Raw genomic sequence first — 19113 nt, forward strand, 5'->3', positions numbered from 1 at the left:
ACCTATTGGTGTAGTTTTATTTCAAATATAAAAATTTCATTAATATATTTGAGAAATTCTTCCAAATCTACCGCATTTTATAACTTCTCGGATGATCGCGCGTTTGAAAGTCAAAATGGCGAATGTCCGATGAAGGGGTTCAGGGTCTCTCGGATTTTGTTGTACACAGATAAACTGCGTAGTTTGGGTATATGGGTTTCATAAGAAAGCTACATAAATCATTCGTATGAACTCTAACGAGGAAAACGAAGAACAGAGCGGAAATCCAACCGCGAGGTAATTTATGATCCCTTGCAATCAGCTGTAGGCTTCTTTCGATTTGTAATGTCAGAAAATGATGATGAAGGAAATATGAAATTATTGAAATAACACGTAGTCGATAATCTATTTAATCGTCTTACTTTCACTCATTTATTTCAGCTAATATATATAAACTAATTTAAAAGAATAATTTGTCGACATTTAAGAATAAATGCCAAATATTTCTTGTGAAAAGTAGACATCTATAGGCTATATACAGATCTAGTTTGAATCAAAAAGTGCATGTCATGCTTTTAGATAAACTGTCCATTATGTTTGAATCCATGCACATGACCTGGCCCCGCTTACACAGAACTTCTCAAACTTATTACATAAATCTAATCTACAGACTGAATTATATTCAAAATATTATAATTCCCCATACACACAAGCCTATGGATCATATTCATTATCACTCAAACCTATTGCCACTGTAAAAGGAGCTGGTCGGTGTGGCTTGTAAATAGTGTTAAATACGGTCTCTGTCACTCAGCTGACGGAGCATGCTTCTTTAGCTCAGTCGGTAGAGCTGTAGATTTCCACGCCGGTGACCCGGGTTCGATTCCTGGTCGGGGCACTCTACAGGAATGTGTATTTTCCCTATTCTTCTACACCACTTTGCCCAAAGGGTCAGGGTGATCTAAAGTCATCTTGCTTCGTCCGTAGTTGTCTAGATCTGCCATCCATTATTCACAGTCAGAAAACTTTTCACATTTCAGGGCCCGACATTAACTTTTTAAAGGACTTGGTCTTGCCCTGTCGGGCAGGTGACCGACCACAAAAACCTTTCCTGTCCAGTTGGAAATTTGACTTGCCCAATAAAATTTAATGAAAAATGATAACAATAGTGTAATATGTGTTTTAAGCAGTTGTATATTTTCAAATTATTGTATACTGTAACTTAAGTACTCATTTATATATCTACAGTAATGATTAATTTCCTATTAAAATTTAGTTTGAGAAAATTTCTCTATTTCTATGATTGATTTATTATTCCATTTGACTTTCTTAATATTTGTGTTTTCTATGAGCATATTGAAAAATTCATGATATTACAATTACACTGTTGTAAATAGCAACTTTTAAGTTTTTATGACAAAATATCTCCTGTTAGGCCTATCAGTCACCGCAATCACGGAGCCCATCAATGCCTATCCATAAGTCTCCTAACTTCCAATGAGGCCGGAAACCTGCGAATTACCTGCGAATGAATTGCTCCTATTGTCCAGTCGGCCTAGTGATAATTATAAGGAACCTTCCAGACCTAACAACTCCCTTGACTCTACAAATCTGCTTTGATATATCTTATTCTTAGTCCACATATCAGTGAATAATTTATTAGATGAACAGGTGTCTTATTAGCTAACAATATTCTACTGTGCCATAGTGAAAGAGTGAGTATATAGCCGGCTTGGCTAACAGAATATATAAATTTGATAACCTGCCTCGGGCAGTCGGGCAATATTTAATGTCGAACTCTGCATTTTAAACTTCTTAAGTTCCACCTGTGGGATTGATCAATCTGAAACTTGCCTGAAATGATCCTGAAACGGTCTCCACCAAGTTTTATTATTTTTCGTGTTGATCTAAAATCCAAGATGGTTGCAACAGCCACCATCTTGAAAACACATTTTGAGCTTCTTCTCAAGCTCTACCAGTGCAATTTGGCTGAAACTTGCTTGAAATGATCCTGATATGGTCCTGACAAAGCGATGTTACATTTTGGGTTGATCCAAAATCCAAGATAGCCCCCATGACACCATCTTATTAATCGATCTGTCAAACTATACTCGCCCTGTCAAAGTAGCAAGTATTTTGAGAGGTGATCTTCTATTGTTTGTATTGCTAAAATATAGACACAGGTTAATGTGGGTTTGTTAAATAGAAACAAAGACTTAATACGATAATGAGTACTGTTTACAATGATTTATCAGCGGAACTTTCTTTAAAAGTTCAATATTCCAAAGAAATATGCCGCACGTGTTTACGAAGACAGAGAACTCTCCACCATCTCAATAAATGTAAAACTCTCTAGTGTTCTATTTTAAGACAAAATGGGATTTCCAGTCCAATCCACCACATATATACATGTATATCTTAAAGGGACAATTCAGTCTATGAGAACATTGAAATTTGTACATATATCGGAAAAAAACAGTTCTAATGAGAATTAGCATATTATTAATGCAAAAAATTAGCACAAAAAAAAGATTGTCATATTTAGAATGGAATTGACATAATAGGTGAGTCATATTTAGAATGGAATTGACATAATAGGTGATACTGGTACTCGTATATTTTTGGCTTGTAATTGAAGAAAACTCAACCTTATTTCTGATTTTTTTTATTTTTTTTTTTTTATAGATTTGTCGATTCCTACAATCAGATGAATGAATAAATTGACCATATATATTGGACAATGGAAAATTAGTCAAATCAGTACAATATACAATCACTAATAGTACTAGTACTATTATTTTAGCATTAATGTATGTGTGTTTGTATTTCAGTAATATAGTACTATTATTTTACTAGTAATGTATGTGTGTTTGTATTTCAGTAATATAGTACCGGTACTATTATTTTACCATTAATCAAAGAATAAAAGGATACTCTTACTCTACATGTTTTACCATTAATGTATGTGTGTTTGTATTTCAGTAATATAGTACTATTATTTTACCATTAATGTATATGTGTTTGGATTTCAGTAATATAGTACTATTATTTTACCATTAATGTATGTGTTTGTATTTCAGTAAGGCCCCATCCTCATTATCATCCAACCGACCAGAAACTGGTGACGGAATGTAAGTCATACATCTTAATGTATTAAAAAAAAACATACCAAACATATTATTTTCTCTTCCTGATCTTGAAAATTCACATAAACAGCAGTCGTGGCAGTCTCAGTCTTGTACATTATATAATGTGTTCATTGAACTAGATTTACACACCAGCCAGTAATATATTATTCAAGTAGACTCATCCTACAAATACTCTGTCACTACCAATGCTCAGTCACTAAAATTTCTCTGAGAACGTACTTGGCTGTTGATTTCTGATGATATTGACTGTGTTTACTGTCATATGTTGATATTTTTATCAAGTTTAGATAATTATGATCACACTGCCGTCAGTTTTAGTTATTTTCTCCCTTTCTTTTTGTTCATAAAAAATCAATATTTTAGATTGATTATCCAAATTAGATGCTACATGTCACATGATCAAGCTTTCTACGGAAATAATGGTTCTTGCTCTGTCCCGATTTTCAGCAACAAAACATTATCCAACTATCGATATAGAGTCTCCAAAATAAAAAAAAAAGATTGTTTTTGTGACTGTGCGTTGGTACACTGAGTCTAGTGAAAAATAGCATTTAAAATTTGATTAAGTGTTAAGTTTGAATTGATTGCCTGGTTATTGAAGGCAAATTCATGTGTTAACTTCATTTTAAACATTGACTAATATTCTTATATAGCTTCAATCAATAATTGCAATATTTTATTTATAAACAGGAAGCGGGCTTTAGCAAAACAGCTGATTGAGAAGTATTATTACCAGCTGACCGATGGCTGTGGAAATGAGGCATGCGAAAATAATGCATGTGCTTCGTCCTCGGGCTTCACATACAGGGACCGTAGCAGAAATGAACTGGCTATACAGGCAGTGGAAATGTTTAAGTGTAAAGCCACTTTATGTGAACTACAACCAAGTAAAGTAGCCAAGATGCCAGAAGACTGTGAGCCTAGCCCCTGTAGTAGTCGTGATGTTGGACATCTACCAGAAGTCACATCGGCTACTGCTCTTCTTCTCCCGGGGCCATCAGCTAGCATGAGTAGTCTCCCCTTACCTATGTTAAAAAAGCTGTCACCAACTAGTAGTTCTTCTCCAGAGAAAGAAGTTGTGTCACCTGGTAAGGGCTGCTGCAGAGATTTTCCCCAACCATGAAATGGAGACTAAACATATATATATAGTTTAACCAATATTGTGTTCTAATCTATCTCAATTTCAAAAGGAGGCATGGGCATTTATGTCTGACAGACTTTCCTAGTTCTAAGATCATGGTCGAATTCTCTATTCACATAGCTGAAAAATGAAAGTGAAAGTTGTGAGCATGTTTAGCATTTATTGAAAAAGTAAAAATTGATTATAAATTTGCTTTTATAAAATGAAGTCTGTGTTCGCAAAATGCTTTTACAAATACCAGGTAACAAAATACTGTATTATGTTTGGCTTTCTTCAGTTATTTAAAATCTTAATTTCTTTTAGCTGTTATCAATTATATACAGCAAACCTGTATATAAAAATCACCCTAGGTATAAAGAAAATATTATCTGAATAGCCAAGTGGTTTTTGTGCCCGTGTCAAACAGTATTGGCGTTGACCATTTGAGACCAGAAGGGTCTTATTAAACACAGGTGTTTGCTAAGACAGCTATATCTATAAGTGGATTTTTATTCTCCAATAGATATTTTTTATATCACACTTGGAAATTAATTTGATATTTTTTGTTCCTGCAGGTGAAATAAAGTTCCTCACCGAAGAGATACTTGTCCAGCTGATAGCTGATTGTAAAGAAAACAAGAGTTGGTCAAAGTTAGTGAGGCTGATTGGTTCTACCTATAATAACACAGACTCATTGTTACTAAGTTTTCGAAAAACCAAAGAATCAAGTGTGCCAAAAGAAAGAGACATAGATAAGGATACAGATGAAAAAGAAGAGGAATCTCTTGCTGGTCAAGAGAAAATGGTGATAGATGAATCCAATGAGGAGGAAGAAGATGAGTTAACCGTGGACATTCCTTCATTACGCAGGGCCTACGCCGCTTTAATGGAGATAGAGGACACTCCAGTGAAGGGTGCCTTGATCAATGCTCTCATGTCCCTGGCTCGCTCAGTAGAAATGGATTTAAAACACCACAAGGTGATGGACAGAAATCCAAACTACATCAATATATTTATCATTGTGATGGAAATTCCCTTAATGTCGAGTCCGGAGTTCATAGAGGGAGCGTTTCCCCAGTTCTGTAAAGCTATGGGCCAGCTGTCGTTAAAGGGTCAGGCCCGACTGGCCAAGGTCTGGTCCAGGTTTGGTGCTGAACGTCTCCATGAGATGGTGCAGGCTCTTCATCAGCTCATCACCATGAGAATCGTTCAGAGTGAGTCACGATGGGGTGGGGGGTACTATATCAACGATGACGACGGCATCACCAGTGCTACCAAAGTCATGAAAATTCTATACTATGCCAGCATTTATGGGAGTGAAAGAGACTTACAAAATTCTGTGGAGGATGACAAGTCTCTGAATGAAAAGACACTACAGGACATGTTTCAACTTCAGGGTGCATTCGGCAACGAACCTAAGGAATCTCGCCAACCAAAAGAGGATTCATTAGGTCAAGAACTGGAGGTGTCCCCCCTGGATTCCAGACAGCCTTTAGTAGCATATGAAGATTATGTGAACGAAATACTGAATGAATATGTAGACCTCGAAATTGACTATAAATACAAATTAGAAAATGAATCAAAGTTTTCATTCATGAATCACTGTTTTATATTAACAACTGCATCAAAGCAAAAGTGCATGAATTTTGACAACCGAGTGAGAATGTATAACGAAAGACGGACTTCTATCCAGCAGACAGTTTTATTTGGAATTCCACCGACACCGTTCCTTCGGCTCAGGGTCCGAAGAGACCACCTCATTGACGATGCTTTAGTAGCTGTATGTATTATGTTTGTTGAAAATAGTTTTTTCTTGCATAGAATGATGTTTGTTTTAAAGTCTTTTTCAAATTTTGATAAATTTACAAACTTTTAAGCATGTTTTGTATATTTATATTAAGAAATAAGGAAACATTTAAGAAATGCAATCAAACCATTATAGCTATAAACTGTTGCCAAAGCCGTATGGTAAAAAAAAATTGTTATGAAAGAATTTGAGTTGCATATATATATGGACCAGCTAAATAGTTCCAATGGAAAATGGATCCAGATTCATCAACTTCTCATGACTTTTAGTAATTCCTTATTAAACTTAAAATTATACAAAGGAAAACATTACAGTACAGAAGTTAACACAGAAAAGCACAACAGAAGTTTAGGAATAAGGAACTTTACTTAACGTCTATAATGTTTTCCATTGAAGAATTTTAAGTTATTATAAGAAATTCCTTTAAGTAAAGAATGGTCATAGAGGTATACAAGTTCTAGTTAATAAGGCTACACTTTAATTGATACTGGCAGATTTTACAATAATTGCAATAACAATAATGTTGCTGCTATTAACTGTGTCATTGTCATAAATAATTATTCTCGTGGAGTCAGAAACTTAAAATGAAAAATTGAATGATAATATAAAGTTTACACATTTTATTACTGTAGATTATAATAAGGAATAATAGATTTTGTGACAAGTCTTTCAGTCTTTTTTGTTTTCAAACTCTCAAATTTCCTTATTCTCTAATAGTTGGAGATGACTGCTATGGACAATCCTCAGGACCTGAAGAAGCAGCTCATCGTGGAGTTTGAGGGCGAACAGGGTCTCGACGAAGGAGGAGTGTCCAAGGAGTTCTTTCAGCTTGTAATTGAAGAGCTATTTAATCCTGATTTTGGTAAGTGTTGTAACACAAACAGATTAATAATGATCTGTATGTCCAGTTTTATGGCAATCTCTTGATTATAAAGCAAGGATTCAAATATTCTTTATTGCTTTCCAGATACTTGCATGAGAATACAGGGGTTTTGAGATACTATAACAAAGCAGGCCATATAAAATTAATCTCATCTTCCAGCGAGTGTGTTATGGTATATAAATGTCACATTTTGGGCAGAGTAAAACTAATCTCATCTTCCAGCAAGTGTTATGGTATATAAATGTCGCTTTGGCCAAGTAAAACTAATCTCATCTTCCAGTGAGTGTTATGGTATATAAATGTCGCTTTTGGGCCAAGTAAAACTAATCTCATCTTCCAGTGAGTGTTATGGTATATAAATGTCACATTTGGGCCAAGTAAAACTAATCTCATCTTCCAGTGAGTGTTATGGTATATAAATGTCGCTTTTGGGCCAAGTAAAACTAATCTCATCTTCCAGTGAGTGTTATGGTATATAAATGTCACATTTGGGCCAAGTAAAACTAATCTCATCTTCCAGTGAGTGTTATGGTATATAAATGTCGCATTTGGGCCAAGTAAAACTAATCTCATCTTCCAGCGAGTGAGTGTTATGGTATATAAATGTCACATTTGGGCCAAGTAAAACTAATCTCATCTTCCAGTGAGTGTTATGGTATATAAATGTCACATTTGGGCCAAGTAAAACTAATCTCATCTTCCAGTGAGTGTTATGGTATATAAATGTCACATTTGGGCCAAGTAAAACTAATCTCATCTTCCAGTGAGTGTTATGGTATATAAATGTCACATTTGGGCCAAGTAAAACTAATCTCATCTTCCAGTGAGTGTTATGGTATATAAATGTCACATTTGGGCCAAGTAAAACTAATCTCATCTTCCAGTGAGTGTTATGGTATATAAATGTCGCATTTGGGCCAAGTAAAACTAATTTCATCTTCCAGTGAGTGTTATGGTATATAAATGTCACATTTGGGCCAAGTAAAACTAATCTCATCTTCCAGTGAGTGTTATGGTATATAAATGTCGCATTTGGGCCAAGTAAAACTAATCTCATCTTCCAGTGAGTGTTATGGTATATAAATGTCGCTTTTGGGCCAAGTAAAACTAATCTCATCTTCCAGCAAGTGTTATGATATATAAATGTCGCTTTTGGGCCAAGTAAAACTGATCTCATCTTCCAGCGAGTGTTAGTCTTAAATCATATATATAAATGTCACATTTGGGCCGAGTAAAACTAATCTCATCTTCCAGCAAGTGTTATGGTATATAAATGTCGCTTTTGGGCCAAGTAAAACTAATTTCATCTTCCAGCGAGTGTTATGGTATATATATATAAATGTCCCATTTGGGCCAAGTAAAACTAATCTCATCTTCCAGCGAGTGTTATGGTATATAAATGTCACATTTGGGCCAAGTAAAACTAATCTCATCTTCCAGCGAGTGTTATGGTATATATATATAAATGTCACATTTGGGCCAAGTAAAACTAATCTCATCTTCCAGCGAGTGTTATGGTATATAAATGTCACATTTGGGCCAAGTAAAACTAATCTCATCTTCCAGTGAGTGTTATGGTATATAAATGTCACATTTGGGCCAAGTAAAACTAATCTCATCTTCCAGTGAGTGTTATGGTATATAAATGTCACATTTGGGCCAAGTAAAACTAATCTCATCTTCCAGTGAGTGTTATGGTATATAAATGTTGCTTTTGGGCCGAGTAAAACTAATCTCATCTTCCAGTGAGTGTTATGGTATATAAATGTCACATTTGGGCCAAGTAAAACTAATCTCATCTTCCAGTGAGTGTTATGGTATATAAATGTCACATTTTGGGCCAAGTAAAACTAATTTCATCTTCCAGTGAGTGTTATGGTATAGAAATGTCACATTTGGGCTGAGTAAAACTAATCTCATCTTCCAGTGAGTGTTATGGTATATAAATGTCGCTTTTGGGCCAAGTAAAACTAATCTCATCTTCCAGCGAGTGTTATGGTATATAAATGTCACATTTGGGCCAAGTAAAACTAATCTCATCTTCCAGCGAGTGTTATGGTATATAAATGTCACATTTGGGCCAAGTAAAACTAATCTCATCTTCCAGTGAGTGTTATGGTATATAAATGTCACATTTGGGCCAAGTAAAACTAATCTCATCTTCCAGTGAGTGTTATGGTATATAAATGTCACATTTGGGCCAAGTAAAACTAATCTCATCTTCCAGCAAGTGTTATGGTATATAAATGTCACATTTGGGCCAAGTAAAACTAATCTCATTTTCCAGCAAGTGTTATGGTATATAAATGTCACACATCTTCCAGTGAGTGTTTATGGTAAAAAATGTCGCATTTGGGCCAAGTAAAACTAATCTTAAATTCTCAGTGAGTGTTATGGTATATAAATGTCGCATTTGGGCCAAGTAACAACTAATCTCATCTTCCAGGAGTGTTATGGTATATAATGTCCGTTTTGGGCCAATATGCCTGTCCATTTGGGGCCAAGTAAAACTAATCTCATACCTTCACAAGTGTTATGGTATATAAATGTCACGCAATTTTGGTGCCAAGCCAAGTATATAAATTTCGCCTTTGGGCCAAGTAAAAAACTAAATCTCATCTTCAGTGAGTGTTATGGTATATAAATATTTGGGCCAATAAAAATCTCAAACTAATTTCATCTTCCCAGTGAGTGTTAATGGTATATATATAAATGTCACATTTGGGCTCCACAGTAAAAACTAATCTCATCTTCCAGCAAGTGTTATGGTATATATAAATGTCACATTTGGGCCAAGTAAAACTAATCTTCATCTTCCAGCATATTCCAGTGTTATGGTATATAAATGTCGCTTTTGGGCCAAGTAAAAACTAATTTCATCTTCCAGCGAGTGTTATGGTATATAATATAAATGTCCCATTTGGGCCAAGTAAAAACTAATCTCATCTTCCAGTGAGTGTTATGGTATATAAATGTCGCTTTTGGGCCAAGTAAAACTAATCTCATCTTCCAGCGAGTGTTATGGTATATAAATGTCCCATTTGGGCCAAGTAAAACTAATCTCATCTTCCAGTGAGTGTTATGGTATATAAATGTCGCTTTTGGGCCAAGTAAAACTAATCTCATCTTCCAGCGAGTGTTATGGTATATAAATGTCACATTTGGGCCAAGTAAAACTAATCTCATCTTCCAGCGAGTGTTATGGTATATAAATGTCACATTTGGGCCAAGTAAAACTAATCTCATCTTCCAGCGAGTGTTATGGTATATAAATGTCACATTTGGGCCAAGTAAAACTAATCTCATCTTCCAGTGAGTGTTATGGTATATAAATGTCACATTTGGGCCAAGTAAAACTAATCTCATCTTCCAGTGAGTGTTATGGTATATAAATGTCACATTTGGGCCGAGTAAAACTAATCTCATCTTCCGGCAAGTGTTATGGTATATAAATGTCACATTTGGGCCAAGTAAAACTAATCTCATTTTCCAGCAAGTGTTATGGTATATAAATGTCACATTTGGGCCAAGTAAAACTAATCTCATCTTCCAGTGAGTGTTATGGTATATAAATGTCGCTTTTGGGCCAAGTAAAACTAATCTCATCTTCCAGCGAGTGTTATGGTATATATATATAAATGTCCCATTTGGGCCAAGTAAAACTAATCTCATCTTCCAGTGAGTGTTATGGTATATAAATGTCACATTTGGGCCAAGTAAAACTAATCTCATCTTCCAGTGAGTGTTATGGTATATAAATGTCACATTTGGGCCAAGTAAAACTAATCTCATCTTCCAGTGAGTGTTATGGTATATAAATCTCACATTTGGGCCAAGTAAAACTAATCTCATCTTCCAGCGAGTGTTATGGTATATAAATGTCACATTTTGGTCAAGTAAAACTAATCTCATCTTCCAGCAAGTGTTATAGTATATAAATGGCACATTTTGGCCAAGTAAAACTAATCTCATCTTCCAGCGAGTGTTATGGTATATAAATGTCGATTTTGGGCCAAGTAAAACTAATCTCATCTTCCAGCGAGTGTTATGGTATATATATATAAATGTCACATTTGGGCCGAGTAAAACTAATCTCATCTTCCATCAAGTGTTATGGTATATAAATGTCACATTTGGGCCAAGTAAAACTAATCTCATCTTCCAGTGAGTGTTATGGTATATAAATGTCACATTTGGGCCGAGTAAAACTAATCTTATCTTCCAGTGAGTGTTATGGTATATAAATGTCGCTTTTGGGCCAAGTAAAACTAATCTCATCTTCCAGTGAGTGTTATGGTATATAAATGTCACATTTGGGCCAAGTAAAACTAATCTCATTTTCCAGCGAGTGTTAAGGTATATATATATAAATGTCACATTTGGGCCAAGTAAAACTAATCTCATCTTCCAGTGAGTGTTATGGTATATAAATGTCACATTTGGGCTGAGTAAAACTAATCTCATCTTCCAGTGAGTGTTATGGTATATAAATGTCACATTTGGGCCGAGTAAAACTAATCTCATCTTCCGGCAAGTGTTATGGTATATAAATGTCACATTTGGGCCAAGTAAAACTAATCTCATCTTCCAGCAAGTGTTATGGTATATAAATGTCGCTTTTGGGCCAAGTAAAACTAATCTCATCTTCCAGCGAGTGTTATGGTATATAAATGTCACATTTGGGCCAAGTAAAACTAATCTCATCTTCCAGCAAGTGTTATGGTATATAAATGTCGCTTTTGGGCCAAGTAAAACTAATCTCATCTTCCGGCAAGTGTTATGGTATATAAATGTCACATTGTTTTAGAATCTTTAGAAAAGTTGTTAGAGTATATTGGTTGTCAAAACTCTTAAAGTGTGTTATGTAGCAATAAGAATCACAAAAGTAAAAAATAACAGTTCAGATTGTACTGATCACTATGATGCAGTTGATTTAACAACACAACTGGTTTTGAAAGTTATGTAAATGTTCCTGGAAAATAAAAGTTTGTTTGTAATCATTCAGTAACTATTTGTTTTAGGAATGTTTACATACAACGAAGATACCCACTTCTTTTGGTTCAATCCTACTTCCTTTGAAAACGATGGTCAGTTCACTCTGATTGGTATAATGCTTGGTCTTGCCATCTACAACAACACTATTGTGGATGTCCACTTCCCGCCAGTTGTCTACCGAAAACTCATGGGCAAAAAGGGTGTGTGGGCTGACCTCAAGGATATTGATCCTGTAAGTATTTTAGTTTACTGTACATCATAAGCTGTCAAGAGCTGAACCACAATGGTTGACCCGGAATTATTTTATTAGAAAGTCTTATAGTGGAATGAGATTTTCTGTAAAGTATGAAGTGTTCTATTCAAATTGTATCTTTTTGCTCCTAACATTTGGCACTGATGGTTATGGTAAATAGGATCAGAGAGACAAATTATTCTCTCTCTTCCAAAACATATAATAACAAATATAAGAAACATTTGATAGCCATTGAAGGAAAGTCTAAAAACAGGATATAAAACCTTGATAAAAAGGTATCAATCTTTGCCCCAGACAATGGCCAGCAGTCTGAAGCAGATGCTCGAGTACCAGGAGACAGACTTTGAGGAGGTTTTCCCCCAGTCCTTCCGTATCGACTACAAAGATGTGTTTGGCAGTGCTTTAACTCACGACTTAAAGGAAAATGGTGACCAAATCATGGTCTGTCAAGAAAATAAACAGGTAAGTTTGTCTTTGAGAGTGGATACATGATGCCCCCATTATGTAACCAAAGCTTGTCCCATCTTGTTCAGCTATGATATATGGAGGCGGAGACATTTGAGAATTTATCTTTTATGTTTTTACCATGTTACTGAAGTCTGGCTTGTCTTGTTCCGTTATGACATGTGGAAGCAGGGCATACTTGTATATATCTGGGTATGTGTCTATTGCTGATGATGACTACAAAATTTTTCTAGTCAGTTAAAAATCCATTGCTGGTAGTAATTTCCTTAATTTAGTGTTCTGACATTTATAAAAAAAAAAGTCAAAAATTAAATTATAATTTGATGATTTGGTAAGGTAATAGCATTTGATGTGTAGATACCAATTCAAAACTTGATAACAATTAATTGATAAAAATATTTTTTGATCAAAATATCATTAAATAAATAAGAACTTTTCTTGTGTGTCACACAGTTATAAAATATATTATGTATGACAGTATTACAATCTTGATATGAAGTTGCAGCTGTTTATATATAATTGACTAATGAATGCCTTTAAATAATATCTTACTAAATTCCTTTATGATTTTCTTCCAGGAATTTGTTGATATGTATGCTGATTTCCTTCTGAACAAAGCCATTGAGAAACAGTTCCATGCCTTCAAAAGGGGATTTCACATGGTGACCAATGAGAGCCCGTTGAGAATACTCTTTCTGCCCGAGGAGATTGAGCTGTTGATCTGTGGCAGTGAGGTATGATTAATGGCATCTGAGTAGACAGAACTGGGAATGGAATTTTATGTGCCAATTTCAATGTTACTTTGTCTCTTGAAATGAAAGTCTCTTAATTGTGTTACAGAATTGATTTTACATTAAACTTAAAGTTGTATGCAATTTAAAGTGTTTTTGTTGGTCCTGACCAAACATTGTACAAGTTATTCATGTATACTTAGCTTAATTACACATAACCATAAAATATTGTAAATTCCTCAGATGTATGGATAGTAATCATGCATATTATCATCCTGAGCATGCTGTGTCTGGTGACTGTTGTGTACACGAACAAATTTGTATCTCATGTATTGCTTTCACAGCAATTTGACTTCCACGAATTGGAAGAAGCTACAGACTATGATGGAGGATTCACCGTGGATTCCACAACAGTCAAGTAAGTTATAGATATCAGAAGCTTTCATAAAGACTACAAGGACTGTCAATAAGAAAGGCTTTAATTGCTTTAGTTACCAGATTGCAGTCCATATATACAGAGATTTTGTAGAAGGGATGAGGGTTGAGTTAAGTAAAATTATAGTGGAATAGTTATGTGTTTGAATAGAAGTAGATCTTAGACATCTACTACTTGTGCTTTTTAATGTGTTTGTGTGTTCAATAAATTAATTCTACAAATAGCTTTTATTAAAAAGAATGAATAGAATTATTCAATTCTTATGCAGTTATCTTTAAACAAATTAGGTTTTTTCACACTAAAGCATTGATGTCTGTTTCAGGAATTTCTGGGAAGTTGTCCATAGTTTTTCAGACGAACAGAAGCGAAAGCTGGTGCAATTCACCACAGGAACAGACCGAGTGCCCGTTGGAGGCCTCTCTAAGCTCAAGCTCATCATCGCCCGTAATGGGCCAGACTCAGATAGGTAAGATTATATACACCTCGTTCGAGTGAAAAAAGATTTCTGTGATTGCCTCAAGAATTCAACATCAATAGCATCTTTTAAGTGAAGTCTGAAACCCTTAGTTGAACCAATTTTCATAAAATTTTGCATGTTTAATATTTAAGTAATTCAATATACCAGGTTGTTTTTGTGGATAAAACAATTCATGATTTCCGACTCAATTGGAGAAAATTTAATTTTCAAAAAGTTTGAATTTCACATTTGGCATCAAGAGTGCATATGATTTTCCCTCTTTTATTTTCCATAGAATCAGGAAAATAATGTATTGCACAATTACGAAAATCCCCCCCCCACACACACTCAAAAAACTATGTAGGCTATTTATAGTACTACGATTGATCAGATGATAGAGTTGTAATAAGAAATATAACTAAATACTATTGGTGACATGTAATATTTGTGCTTGTCAATACTTTAAAATTAGTTTCGACAGTGATATCTGTGTTTATCTTCTGACTAAGATTTGATTTTGACAGTAAATTTGATTTTGACAGTGTTATCTGTGTTTATCTTCTGACTATAAAATTTGATTTTGACAGTGATATCTGTGTTTATCTTCTGACTATAAAATCTGATTTTGACCGTGATATCTGTGTTTATCTTCTGACTATAAAATTTGATTTTGTCAGTAAATTTGATTTTGACAGTACTAGTGATATCTGTATTTATCTTCCGACTATAAAATTTGATTTTGACAGTTAATTTGATTTTGACAGTGATATCTGTATTTATATTCCGACTATAAAATTTGATTTTGACAGTAAATTTGATTTTGACAGTGATATCTGTATTTATCTTCTGACTATAAAATCTGATTTTGACAGTGATATTTGTGTTATCTTCTGACAATGAAATTTGATTTTGACACGGAAATCTGTGTTTGTTGCAGGCTGCCTACCGCACACACCTGCTTCAATGTACTTCTGTTACCAGACTATTCTTCAAAGGAAAAGCTCAATGAAAGACTACTGAAGGCTATCAATTACTCCAAGGGGTTCGGAATGCTGTAGGATCCACACTTTGTGATGTTATTATTGACGAAGCTCACCCAGAGAAATTCCTTATACTGTGTATTATGAATAACTGATAAAAATTGTTGACATTTTAACTGCTGAATTTAGCGGTGTTTATATTGGGCAAACCCATTGTGATGTGTTTTGTATGATTTGTGTAGAGATCTGTACATGTAATTCTTGTTCAACAGGTTTTACTCATCATCTCCTATTTAACACCCCACACACTTTTAGTAATGTTATACTTATCAAAGGCAAACATTATTTGTTTAACATCGTCACCTACATTGAAAACGGCAAAATCGCAAAATTTTTATTTTTAATGATTTTCAACTCATTATAATTTCTATCCAGCTTGTTCCTATGTTAATTATTTAGCAGTTCTCCCTCAGTTTCCATTCAGCTTTAATTTTTGTTTCAATTATCTTTCTTTGGTTTGTTTTCTTAGTTAATGAATAACTATTAATCAAATGGTGTTGATGATTTCTCATCAAAATATTTTTGTAGAAACCAGAATAACATGGGAAAGTGATTATGTTACTGTTCTGGTAAATAAACATACAAACGTGAGATGTTGCCAATGTAAAATCTAAAATGTTGTGTTACATATACTTCTCTACAGTGCTAACTCCTCAATCTAATTTAATGTTGTTTCTGCTTTGTATATCACCAGTATTACTGCCGGTCAATATTAGTGGGTATGGCTTCCTCTACAACCTTTCAACTGATCAGCAATTCAACCTTGGCACCTTCAATTGAAGAAAAATATCTGTGATGAAATTATTAGAGGTTCCCCAGTTTGTTGTATTAGAACTGGAATATATTTATACCCCAATCGGATGTTGATTGTAAGGTTACTTTGTAAAACAGAGACCAGATCTTCACATTATATGTAGTCATAAAGATATAGTAAATGTTGTAAATTACAATCAACTTTATTCAGCATCGATCAAAGATTGATTATAAGAAACATTTATGGGAATCGTTATATTTATTATCTAGATCATAGAGTTTAGTGTGATGATCGACTATAGCTAACAGTAATCACCTTCAAATTATATTTATTTGTTTACCATAGATTTTAATTATTTGTCTGTGCTTTGTAATATCCAATATCTACGTGGGTCGGTACAGTATAGTGCTAATCTTGTCTGCTTATGACCATACATTTCAGTGATAACCCCTTGGCTTATAATGCACTGGTGACAACAGGTTAAACAAACTTGTTGGAGGATACCTCGATCACCATAGCAAACTTTTCAAGTTATTACAGACAGTTTTGTTTATATTGCTATGTATTTACTGTTATTTTCCAATGACATAAGAGAAATAAAGTATTGTTTGGTACTTGTGCAAGGAAAGAGAGCAAGTGGCATTCTGTACATTGTCATTTTCCTCACCAAAATGACAATATCTGGCCGTGTTTTCTCAAAACAAAAGTGCAGACTTAAGTCAAAACTTAAGTTTTTCTCCTTTTATAACTTATATGAAAATTTATGACTTAAGTCAGTTTTTGACTTAAATTTGCTTCGAGAAATTTGGGCAGTTTTGTAATTGACAAACTATCACAGTACATGTCTTTGAAGAATAACTCTGTCTTGGTGAGTTATGAAGACAAAGTCCCACATGAAGTGCCATTTCGTACTTTCATCTCTGTGGTATTATATATTATTGAAAGGTTATTTGGCTTCATAAAAGTAAAAACAGCAACATTTGATTTTGATGGAATACTTGACAGTCAAATCTTCAATAAAATAAAATAATTAATTTCTAAGTACAGAGTGTCGACTTAAGTGCTGATGACATATATGCATGTTTACATAAACTGAGAGATAATTGTGACTGTCATATTGTCAATATCTTTTACACACGTCCAAATCTCATTCAGATTGTGTATTTTAGCTCTATATGCATTACGAAAAACTGAAGATAAATGCTGCCACATTCTGTATTATGATTCCAAGTTTAGTATCTATGGTCTGCTCATTTGACATTGTATTGATGACTTTGTGTTGTGTAAATTATCGCTGCAGTGTATCATGTGATCAGGGCTAGTGGTCGGTGTCTGTATGGAGATTGTACATTAACTGTGGACACAATATCAGATTTTGAGATTCTGAATGATTTGTTTTGGTGTTCCATATATAAAGTGACTGGTGATCTATCTTTATCATTTTGTATGAAACAGCATGAAGAATTACAAAATTAGAAGAAAAAAACCAATGGTACTTTAATTAAGCACTCTTTGCCTGTTAGTAGCATTTATTGTGAAAGAACTTTTGTCTTAATGACGTTGGTTATCATTCTTTTGTATTTCAACCGTTTCTTTTTTACATGATTTTCAGAGGCAGACACAACAAAAGGTTATGCAAAAGACTTTGTCCATCTTATTGCTGTAGTATATCAGGGCAAGTACTTTAGTCTATCTGATGGTACTGTACTGTAATGTTAAGATTTTGGTCCGTGAAATATTGAGAAATGGTTGAGAGATATTTATATATGATTGAAGTCTGATCGCGAAAATTTAAAACCGTTAAAATTTTATTGCATTGCTTTTAGTTAAATTTGCGAAATAGTTGACCAACAGAAATCACTTACTTTAAGGTAGTTTGGTATGAGGGCAAACAACATTTAGTTCTTTTTACCTGTTTATGAAAATGCTTAAGTTGTAGAAATGATTTATTTCAGTGTAAATGCAGAGAATGGTTAAGTTTTATATTTAGTTCTGTGTAACACATTTTTTGAAAATATATCTTTCCATTCTTTGCTACTCAATGATCTAAATATTTCTATTGAATCAGAGAAAATTAAATTTTATTTAGTGGAAACTCTTGGTATTTAAAAAACAAAACTTGAAGGTCACATGATGAAAATTATAGTAGGTTTCTTTGTCCTCATGTCTACAAGTATCATTTTGTTTAAAACAGACAATTACAAAAAATAAAATTGTATCAAAACTGAATTCTATTTCTATTATTGTTGTCTGACCAGGACAGTGTATCAACTGTCATCGTTCTCTGTGGACTATCTGCTGCCATGATAATACAGTGTAGTATACCGGTACTTTTCACATTCAACTTCTTTTACACGTATTAACATTTCTAATGTAAACTGAATCAACTGAGGCCAATGTGTATTTCTTTGAAACAACATTGGACTAAGGCCACTAAATGATATTTGTTTGTCACAACATTGGACTAAGGCCACCGATGATATTTTTCTGTTACAACATTGGACTAAGGCCACTGCATGATATTTTAAGGTCATCTGACCCTAGGGTCAAGATGACGTATTGTCATCATGCACCGTCTGTCGTCGTGAGGCGTGCGTCGTACGCCGTGCGTAAACTTTTCCTTTAAATTGCTTCTAGTCTAAAAGTTCTGAATGGATTTAAACCAAATTTGGCCAGAAACATCGATCCTTAGGGGAAGGAGAACAGATTTTGTATAAATGGTGACTCTGACCCCACCTTGGGCCCGAGGGGTGGGGCCCAATAGGGGAAATTTTAGTAATTCTTTAAAACACAACTTGTCAAAAAGTCTTCAACGGATTTTAACCAAATTTGGCCAGAAACATTGTCAGGGAAAATTGAATAGAATTTGTAGAAATGGTGACTCTGACCCCCTGGGACCTGAGGGGCGGGGCCCAATAGGGGAAATAGAGGAAAATTCCTTCAAAAAGCTACTAGTCATAAAGTTCTTATTGGATTTTGACCAAATTTGGCCAGAAACATCCTTAGGGGAAGGGGAACAGATTTTGTATAAATGGTGACTCTGA

At 34.4% G+C, this 19113-nt stretch overlaps 1 protein-coding gene across 2 annotated transcripts; it reads left to right on the plus strand.

Moving 5' to 3' along the window:
• Positions 1-111: 111 nt before the first annotated feature.
• Positions 112-18298, plus strand: LOC138327479 (ubiquitin-protein ligase E3A-like). Of its 2 annotated transcripts, XR_011209053.1 has the most exons (12): positions 112-276; positions 3060-3110; positions 3819-4216; positions 4824-6028; positions 6773-6917; positions 11960-12165; positions 12481-12648; positions 13230-13385; positions 13727-13800; positions 14141-14284; positions 15213-17911; positions 18003-18298. XR_011209053.1 is itself a non-coding variant. In XM_069273598.1 (11 exons), exons 1-11 carry the CDS (start codon positions 227-229, stop codon positions 15331-15333), a joined length of 2718 nt encoding a protein of 905 aa, XP_069129699.1. In that variant the 5' UTR covers positions 112-226; the 3' UTR covers positions 15334-18298. The 2 variants fall into 2 exon arrangements, 1 of the variants encoding a protein (XP_069129699.1); XM_069273598.1 differs by having other exon boundaries at positions 15213-18298.
• The last annotated feature ends 815 nt before the right edge of the window (positions 18299-19113 follow it).

The sequence above is a fragment of the Argopecten irradians genome, chromosome 7, assembly GCF_041381155.1.
Source record: "Argopecten irradians isolate NY chromosome 7, Ai_NY, whole genome shotgun sequence".
Lineage (NCBI taxonomy): Eukaryota > Metazoa > Mollusca > Bivalvia > Pectinida > Pectinidae > Argopecten > Argopecten irradians.

What these genes read in the sequence shown, in the direction of transcription:
- LOC138327479 (XM_069273598.1), top strand. Translation starts at nt 227, where the DNA reads ATGAACTCTAACGAGGAAAACGAAGAACAGAGCGGAAATCCAACCGCG. An exon ending in CCAGAAACTGGTGACGGAAT is followed by an intron (nt 3,111 to 3,818) that starts GTAAGTCATACA and finishes ATTTATAAACAG; the next exon opens with GAAGCGGGCTTTAGCAAAAC. An exon ending in GAAAGAAGTTGTGTCACCTG is followed by an intron (nt 4,217 to 4,823) that starts GTAAGGGCTGCT and finishes TTGTTCCTGCAG; the next exon opens with GTGAAATAAAGTTCCTCACC.